This window comes from Tachysurus fulvidraco, chromosome 3 (assembly GCF_022655615.1).
Source record: "Tachysurus fulvidraco isolate hzauxx_2018 chromosome 3, HZAU_PFXX_2.0, whole genome shotgun sequence".
Taxonomy (NCBI): domain Eukaryota; kingdom Metazoa; phylum Chordata; class Actinopteri; order Siluriformes; family Bagridae; genus Tachysurus; species Tachysurus fulvidraco.
In genome coordinates this window covers 3,413,187-3,423,186 of record NC_062520.1, presented here as the reverse complement: position 1 = coordinate 3,423,186, position 10,000 = coordinate 3,413,187, and the positions used below count along the sequence as shown (strand labels likewise).

General features: G+C 40.3%; 1 protein-coding gene across 7 annotated transcripts in view; it reads right to left on the bottom strand.

Moving 5' to 3' along the window:
* The window catches only part of ntng1a (netrin g1a), a 197,376-nt gene that overhangs the window by 42,612 nt on the left and 144,764 nt on the right, over positions 1–10,000 (bottom strand). For all 7 annotated transcript variants that reach the window (XM_047811682.1, XM_047811688.1, XM_047811683.1 and 4 more), the window contains exon 3: positions 9,621–9,793. In XM_047811682.1, coding sequence (XP_047667638.1) covers positions 9,621–9,793 — 173 coding nt within the window. The remainder of the gene's footprint in view (positions 1–9,620; positions 9,794–10,000) is intronic.

Here is a 10,000-nt window from a genome sequence, read left to right as displayed (position 1 = left end):
TGTGTGACTGTGTGATATAGTGTGTGACTGTGTGATATAGTGTGTGACTGTGTGATATAGTGTGTGACTCTGTGATATAGTGTGTGACTGTGTGATATAGTGTGTGACTGTGATATAGTGTGTGACTGTGTGATACAGTGTGTGACTGAGTGATATAGTGTGTGACTGTGTGACATAGTGTGTGTCTGTGTGATATAGTGTGTGGCTGTGTGATATAGTGTGTAATTGTGTGATATAGTGTGTGTCTGTGTGATATAGTGTGTGACTGTGTGATATAGCGTGTGACTCTTTGATATAGTGTGTGACTGTGTGATATAGTGTGTGACTGTGTGATATAGTGTGTGACATAGTGTGTGTCTGTGTGATATAGTGTGTGGCTGTGTGATATAGTGTGTAATTGTGTGATATAGTGTGTGTCTGTGTGATATAGTGTCTGACTGTGTGATATAGTGTGTGACTGTGTGATATAGTGTGTGACTGTGATATAGTGTGTGACTGTGTGATATAGTGTGTGACTGTGTGATATAGTGTGTGACTGTGTGATATAGTGTGTGACTGTGATATAGTGTGTGACTGTGTGATATAGTGTGTGTCTGTGTGATATAGTGTGTGACTGTGTGATATAGTGTGTGACTGTGTGATATAGTGTGTGACTGTGATATAGTGTGTGACTCTGTGATATAGTGTGTGACTGTGTGATATAGTGTGTGACTCTGTGATATAGTGTGTGACTGTGTGATATAGTGTGTGACTGTGTGATATAGTGTGTGTCTGTGTGATATAGTGTGTGACTCTGTGATATAGTGTGTGACTGTGTGATATAGTGTGTGTCTGTGTGATATAGGGTGTGACTGTGTGATATAGTGTGTGACTGTGTGATATAGTGTGTGACTGTGTGATACAGTGTGTGACTGTGTGATATAGGGTGTGACTGTGTGATACAGTGTGTGACTGTGTGATACAGTGTGTGACTCTGTGATATAGTGTGTGACTGTGTGATATAGTGTGTGACTGTGTGATATAGTGTGTGACTGTGTGATATAGTGTGTGACTCTGCGATATAGTGTGTGACTCTGCGATATAGTGTGTGTCTGTGTGATATAGTGTGTGACAGTGTGATATAGTGTGTGACTGTGTGATATAGTGTGTGACTGTGTGATATAGTGTCTGACTGTGTGATATAGTGTGTGACTGTGTGATATAGTGTGTGACTGTGTGATATAGTGTGTGACTGTGTGATATAGTGTGTGACTGTGATATAGTGTGTGACTGTGTGATATAGTGTGTGTCTGTGTGATATAGTGTGTGACCGTGTGATATAGTGTGTGACTGTGTGATATAGTGTGTGACTGTGATATAGTGTGTGACTCTGTGATATAGCGTGTGACTCTTTGATATAGTGTGTGACTCTGTCATATAGTGTGTGACTGTGTGATATAGTGTGTGACTGTGTGATATAGTGTGTGACTGTGTGATATAGTGTGTGACTGTGTGATACAGTGTGTGACTGTGTGATATAGTGTGTGACTGTGTGATACAGTGTGTGACTGTGTGATATAGTGTGTGTCTGTGTGATATAGTGTGTGACTGTGTGATATAGTGTGTGACTGTGTGATATAGTGTGTGACTGTGTGATATAGTGTGTGACTGTGTGATATAGTGTGTGACTGTGTGATATAGTGTGTGACTGTGTGATACAGTGTGTGACTCTGTGATATAGTGTGTGACTGTGTGATATAGTGTGTGACTGTGTGATATAGTGTGTGACTGTGATATAGTGTGTGACTGTGTGATACAGTGTGTGACTCTGTGATATAGTGTGTGACTGTGTGATATAGTGTGTGACTGTGTGATATAGTGTGCGACTGTGTGATATAGTGTGCGACTGTGTGATATAGTGTGCGACTGTGTGATATAGTGTGTGACTGTGTGATATAGTGTGTGACTGTGTGATATAGTGTGCGACTGTGTGATATAGTGTGCGACTGTGTGATATAGTGTGTGACTGTGTGATATAGTGTGTGACTGTGTGATATAGTGTGTGACTGTGTGATATAGTGTGTGACTCTGCGATATAGTGTGTGACTGTGTGATATAGTGTGTGTCTGTGTGATATAGTGTGTGACTGTGTGATATAGTGTGCGACTGTGTGATATAGTGTGCGACTGTGTGATATAGTGTGCGACTGTGTGATATAGTGTGTGACTGTGTGATATAGTGTGTGACTGTGTGATATAGTGTGCGACTGTGTGATATAGTGTGCGACTGTGTGATATAGTGTGTGACTGTGTGATATAGTGTGTGACTGTGTGATATAGTGTGTGACTGTGTGATATAGTGTCTGACTGTGTGATATAGTGTGTGACTGTGTGATATAGTGTGTGACTGTGTGATATAGTGTGTGACATAGTGTGTGTCTGTGTGATATAGTGTGTGGCTGTGTGATATAGTGTGTGACTGTGTGATATAGTGTGTGACTGTGTGATATAGTGTCTGACTGTGTGATATAGTGTGTGACTGTGTGATATAGTGTGTGACATAGTGTGTGTCTGTGTGATATAATGTGTGGCTGTGTGATATAGTGTGTGACTGTGTGATATAGTGTGTGACTGTGTGATATAGTGTGTGACTGTGATATAGTGTGTGACTGTGTGATATAGTGTGTGACTGTGTGATACAGTGTGTGACTGTGTGATATAGTGTGTGACTGTGTGATATAGTGTGTAATTGTGTGATATAGTGTCTGACAGTGTGATATAGTGTGTGACTGTGATATAGTGTGTGACTGTGTGATATAGTGTGTGACTCTGTGATATAGTGTGTGACTGTGAGATATAGTGTGTGACTGTGTGATATAGTGTGTGACTGTGTGATATAGTGTGACTGTGTGATATAGTGTGTGACTCTGTGATATAGTGTGTGTCTATGTGATATAGTGTGTGACTGTGTGATATAGTGTGTGACTGTGTGATATAGTGTGTGACTGTGTGATATAGTCTGTGACTGTGTGATATAGTGTGTGTCTGTGTGATATAGTGTGTGACTGTGTGATATAGTGTGTGTCTGTGTGATATAGTGTGTGACTGTGATATAGTGTGTGACTGTGTGATACAGTGTGTGACTGTGTGATATAGTGTGTGACTGTGTGATATAGTGTGTGACTGTGTGATATAGTGTGCGACTGTGTGATATAGTGTGTGACTGTGTGATATAGTGTGTGACTGTGTGATATAGTGTGTGACTCTGTGATATAGTGTGTGACTGTGTGATATAGTGTGTGACTGTGTGATATAGTGTGTGACTGTGTGATATAGTGTGTGACTCTGCGATATAGTGTGTGACTCTGTGATATAGTGTGTGTCTGTGTGATATAGTGTGTGACTGTGATATAGTGTGTGACTGTGTGATATAGTGTGTGACTGTGTGATATAGTGTCTGACTGTGTGATATAGTGTGTGACTGTGTGATATAGTGTGTGACTGTGTGATATAGTGTGTGACATAGTGTGTGTCTGTGTGATATAGTGTGTGACTGTGATATAGTGTGTGACTGTGTGATATAGTGTGTGACTGTGTGATACAGTGTGTGACTGTGTGATATAGTGTGTGACTGTGTGATATAGTGTGTGACTGTGTGATATAGTGTGTGACTGTGTGATATAGTGTGTGACTGTGTGATACAGTGTGTGACTGTGTGATATAGTGTGTGACTGTGTGATATAGTGTGTGACTGTGTGATATAGTGTGTGACTGTGTGATATAGTGTGTGACTGTGTGATACAGTGTGTGACTGTGTGATATAGTGTGTGACTGTGATATAGTGTGTGACTGAGTGATATAGTGTGTATGGTACTGTATGTGACAGTGTTTATAATTTGTTACAAATTTACAGTGTTTAATCTTGTGTTACATTCTGTTACAGTGTTTAATCGTGTGTTACAGTGTGTTACATTGTGTTACAGTGTTTAATCGTGTGTTACAGTGTGTTACATTGTGTTACAGTGTTTAATCGTGTGTTACAGTGTGTTACATTGTGTTACAGTGTTTAATAGTGTGGTACAGTATTTTACAGTGTTTAATCGTGTGTTACAGTGTGTTATAGTGTTTAATAGTGTGTAATAGTTTGTGACAGTGTGATATAGTGTGTACAGTATGTGACAGTGTTTATAATGTGTTACAATATTACATTGTGTTACAGTGTTTAATAGTGTGTTACAGTGTGTTACAGTGTTTAATAGTGTGTTACAGTGTGTTACAGTGTTTAATAGTGTGTTACAGTGTGTTACAGTGTTTAATAGTGTGTTACAGTGTTTAATAGTGTGTTACAGTGTGTTACAGTGTTTAATGGTGCGTTACAGTGTTTAATAGTGTGTTACAGTGTGTTACAGTGTTTAATAGTGTGTTACAGTGTTTAATAGTGTGTTACAGTGTGTTACAGTGTTTAATAGTGTGTTACAGTGTTTAATAGTGTGTTACAGTGTGTTACAGTGTTTAATAGTGTGTTACAGTGTTTAATAGTGTGTTACAGTGTGTTACAGTGTTTAATAGTGTGTTACAGTATTTTACAGTGTTACAGTATTTTACAGTGTTACAGTATTTTACAGTGCTTAATAGTGTGTTACATTGTGTTACAGTGTTTAGTAGTGTGTTACAGTGTGTTACAGTGTGTTACAGTGTTTAATAGTGTGTTATAGTGTGACATAGCAACAGGTCAAGCACTGTGAATTCTCCTCTTAATCTCTTTTTATTTTTACCTTCATCTGTAGTGTAAATCTGCTCTCTCACTATTTTACTCTTTCTGCGCTTCGTATGAGATTTACTTGTGAAAGAGAGCAGCAAGACACAGAGTCACATCTGTCTCAAAGCAGCACGGTGTGATTCATGTATGTCCAACTCTGGTGAGAATCAGTCTGACATCTGCCTCTGTGCTCTAATGTGTGCTAATTAAAGCCCAGAATTCACTGCTGATATGAGCGTGAACCGTCACTCAGTCTCGCCTCCTCTGTCAGGTCCAGATGTGACAGCCACTCCTTTTAGGTCACGCTATCACGACGTGACTCAAAAGTTCCATATTGTCCCCGTAGTCACCATGCATGCCCGCTGTTGCTATAGCAACCATAATGTAGTACATTAATATAAACCTGGGATTTACGTAACAGTTAAAGCTACTATCCACTCCTCCTCCTCTTGACCAATCAGAATCCAGATTATGGATAATAATGCACGCACATTACAGTGCATTCGATTACATACCAAAACTATTTACGCCCCTCAAGCCCCATTATTTTTTTTTTTAAATAATAAGTGAAGGAACTTGAGATTAAGACGATTAACTGAATTACAGACATAGCGCTCTCGCTCACGCTCGGGAGAAACAAACTCGAACCGGTTTCACCATCAGGACGTGTTCTTTTTTCACTCACTTAATTCGGATGAGTTAATTTTTTTGTGTGAATTTCATTCCCTCGCTTGTGTAACGTTAATGAGAGCCATGAATTATTCTTTCGCCGAACACGCTCTCGCAAATGAAGCTACGTCCTTTTTATCACTGATGATGAACATAAACACATTCTTCCTCTGGCCTGCATGGAATTTATTCCTCACCTCACTTTAAACTCTCATGTATCTCCTTGCTGGGGTAGCTGAGGGGTAATTAGATTAGAGTTTACGGCACATTTCTGAAAATAAATCTCCTCAGCCAGGGATTTTATCTGAATGTTCTCAACTCCTGCACTGTTTATTAATCAGCGCTGTTGAGTTCAGGATGCTGATTGGTCAGTGGGTGTTGATTCACTCACTCATTCTCTACCGCTTTATCCGAACTACCTCGGGTCACAGGGAGCCTGTGCCTATCTCACCCTGGATGGAGTACCAACCCATCACAGGGCACACACACACTCTCACTCACTCACACACTCACACACTACGGACAATTTTCCAGAGATGCCAATCAACCTACCATGCATGTCTTTGGACCGGGGGAGGAAACCGGAGTACCCGGAGAAAACCCCCGAGGCACGAGGAGAACATACAAACTCCACACACACAAGGTGGAGGCGGGAATCGAACACCCAACAGTGTGTTACAGTGTTTAATAGTGTGTTACAGTGTGTTACAGTGTTTAATAGTGTGTTACATTGTGTTACAGTGTTTAATAGTGTGTTACAGTGTTTAACAGTGTGTTACAGTGTGTTACAGTGTGTTACAGTGTTTAACAGTGTGTTACAGTGTGTTACAGTGTGTTACAGTGTTTAATAGTGTGTTACAGTGTGTTACATTGTGTTACAGTGTTTAATAGTGTGTTACAGTGTGTTACAGTGTGTTACAGTGTTTAATAGTGTGTTACAGTGTGTTACATTGTGTTACAGTGTTTAATAGTGTGTTACAGTGTGTTACAGTGTTTAATAGTGTGTTACAGTGTGTTACATTGTGTTACAGTGTTTAATAGTATGTTACATTGTGTTACAGTGTTTAATAGTGTGTTACAGTGTGTTACAGTGTTTAATAGTGTGTTACAGTGTGTTACAGTGTTTAATAGTGTGTTACAGTGTGTTACAGTGTGTTAGTGTTTAATAGTGTGTTACAGTGTGTTACATTGTGTTACAGTGTTTAATAGTGTGTTACAGTGTGTTACATTGTGTTACAGTGTTTAATAGTGTGTTACAGTGTGTTACATTGTGTTACAGTGTTTAATAGTGTGTTACAGTGTGTTACAGTGTTTAATAGTGTGTTACAGTGTGTTACATTGTGTTACAGTGTTTAATAGTATGTTACATTGTGTTACAGTGTTTAATAGTGTGTTACAGTGTGTTACAGTGTTTAATAGTGTGTTACAGTGTGTTACATTGTGTTACAGTGTTTAATAGTGTGTTACAGTGTGTTACATTGTGTTACAGTGTTTAATAGTGTGTTAGAGTGTGTTACAGTGTTTAATAGTGTGTTACAGTGTGTTACATTGTGTTACAGTGTTTAATAGTGTGTAACAGTGTGTTACATTGTGTTACAGTGTTTAATAGTGTGTTACAGTGTGTTACAGTGTTTAATAGTGTGTTACAGTGTTTAATAGTGTGTTACAGTGTGTTACAGTGTTTAATAGTGTGTTACAGTGTGTTACATTGCGTTACAGTGTTTAATCGTTTGTTACAGTGTTTAATCGTGTGTTACAGTGTGTTACAGTGTTTATTAGTGTGTTACAGTGTGTTACAGTGTTTAACCCCCACCCCCACCCCCATCCTGAACGCAGCAAAGAAATAAAGTGTCATGTTGTGATCCTTTTCAGCCGTCCTTTTCCCAACTTTTTTCTAAACTAGACGAGGAATCGAGAAAGATGGAATATAGCTCTCTATAAAACAATGTTTTTCATGGCTTGAGACAAAATGTCCTCACTTTCCCTACAGAAATAGCCTGTCCCAGCTAATTTACAAACCCATCACTCTTCTTCATGTTCTCCAACATGGAGGGAAACATAGCTTCCCAACAGGAAGGAAATAAAGAGTGATAATACCACCTTCTTTTCCTTTTTTCTGCCACTCTTGTCCTCTGACACACCATGCCATCATGCGTCGGCCATCTTTATCAGCTATATCATATAAACCTGCTGATATGAAATATAAAACATTCTGTCAATTACTTTAGAATCATTTCCTCTCATCTCCACGTTCTTTATGCTAAAAAAGCAGAACATTTGCAACGGATGTGTTTTTTTTTTGTCTTTATTCCGAGAGGACAGAGATAGACTGGGCTGTTTTATGGCATTATTACATTATGGATTTTTTCTCTCAGCCCTCGCAGCTCAGACATAAAAAGGTACACTCAGAGGCATTAGACACCGAGCTCGGCCATAAAGGGTTTTTTTTTTATTTCATTTTTAATACCTTATAGTTTTAATGTCTGTATTTCCAGACATTCGTGCTATGCGGTTACCTTAACAAGGTAAAAATAATCTGCTCATTTGCACGGCAGCTTTAAAACAATGAATCTGCAGCTGAAACCATACACAAGAGCTTCAGGCTGAACAGATCTACATTAATGGTCCCTGAACATCTTCCTGGAGATCACCTTCCTCCAGAAATTCACTTTCAGCTGTAATCCACACACCTGCTCTGGATAACCAGGTCATCTGATAGAAAGCAGATCTCCAGATACGACCGAGGAGTAATCAGATCCCCGACCTTTGGAATGCCGTGACATGCCAGTCTATCATCGTGCTCGGGATGCCGCGATAGACGATCAGTCACCGACCTTAAAAAACTCTGTGACACGGTGGCCGATCACGATGCTGGAAATGCCATGTTACTGCAGCCAACCATGACACTCGGAATGAAATGGCACCGAGAGTCGATCACTGCTGCTGAAATGCCGTGGCACATGAGGTCCAATCACCACACTTACACTCGCACAGCATGAACACCAATCATGACGCTTCTTATGCTGCAACACCGCGGCCAATCAGGACGCCTAGAAGGCTAAAAGTCTGCAGACAACCATAATAACCGGATTACTAACACAGCAGCAAATCAGGATGCTCGAACTAACCAAACTATCACAGTTTATTACTGTATTTTACTTTAAATGCCATAAATGCCCACATTAGCCAATCGAGACGCTTAGACCACCGGCCCAAAACAACGACAAGTCAGGATGCACGAAATCTCAAAACACCTCGGCCAATCAGGATGTAGAATGGCGCAACATGGACGTTGAGGATGTGGAGGAGGTGGTGGTGGCCTAGTTTACGGTGTTGGACTGCTGATCGGAAGGTTGTGAGCTCAAATCCCACATCCACCATGCTGCCACTGCTGGGCCGCTGAGCAAGGCCCTTAACCCTCAAATGCTCAGTTGTATAAATTATATACAATGTTAGTTGCTCCATATAAAGAGTCACTAAATGCCATATATGTAAATGCCATATATGTGGAACGGTGCAACAAATCGGCCAATCAGGAAGCACGAAATATCTCAACACTTTATAATAACATTCCACTTGATTTATCTACATTATTATTAAATTCTGTTTGTAATAATGAAATAAATAGTCAAACATTTTGTACTGAAGTTTTGTTTATCGATAAAATGTTGCCGTTTTTTATTTATTTATGCTCAAATAAAATCTTTAAAATCTCTCCAAAGTGCACAATGAAGACTGTCATACTTTATGTGTGTGTGTGTGTGTGTGTGTGTGTGTGTGCGTGCGTGCGTGCGTGCGTGCGTGCGTGTGTGTGCGCGTGCGCGTGCGCTGTATATTCTACTTTCTATGGACAGTAAGTAGGCCAGTGGAGTAAGTGAGAAAACAGGAGGGGGTTGTTAAAGGAAGGACAGTGTGTCCAGGACACACACACACACACACACACATATATACACACATACGCACACACACACACACACACACACACACACACACACACACACACACACACACACACACACACACACATGGAGGGTTTTTTTGGTAATCAAGTTTTTTAACGGTATACAATTACTTATCTAGAGTAATAATAATGTCTGTGAAATATCAGAGATAGCAAACGTAACCTGTGTGTGTGTGTGTGTGTGTGTGTGTGTGTGTGTGTGTGTGTGTGTGTGTGTGTGTGTGTGTGTGTGTGTGTGTGTGTGTTTACTCACAGATATTAGCCGTGCCTTTAGGTATAGGCAGGTAGCTCCCGGGGCTCCAGGCTCGTCCCTGGTAGTTCCTCTTGCAGCGTCCGCAGTCGGGCCCCGTGGTGTTGTGCTCACACTCACAGCTCAGCTTCTCCTTATCAAACACACAGCTGTTCGCATGCAGGTTACACTTACACCTACACACACAGAGAGAGAGAGAGAGAGAGAGAGAGAGAGAGAGAGAGAGAGAGAGAGAGACATACAGTCAGTTTCAAAAATATTGGCACCCTTCATTAATGCAAACCTTTTTCCATCCAATACACTGGAACAGCTTTGTAGCACTTCCTGTTCCTCAGGGTTAAAGAGTAAAACAATGTGCAGTTCTGCTGAAGGGAAGAGAGAGA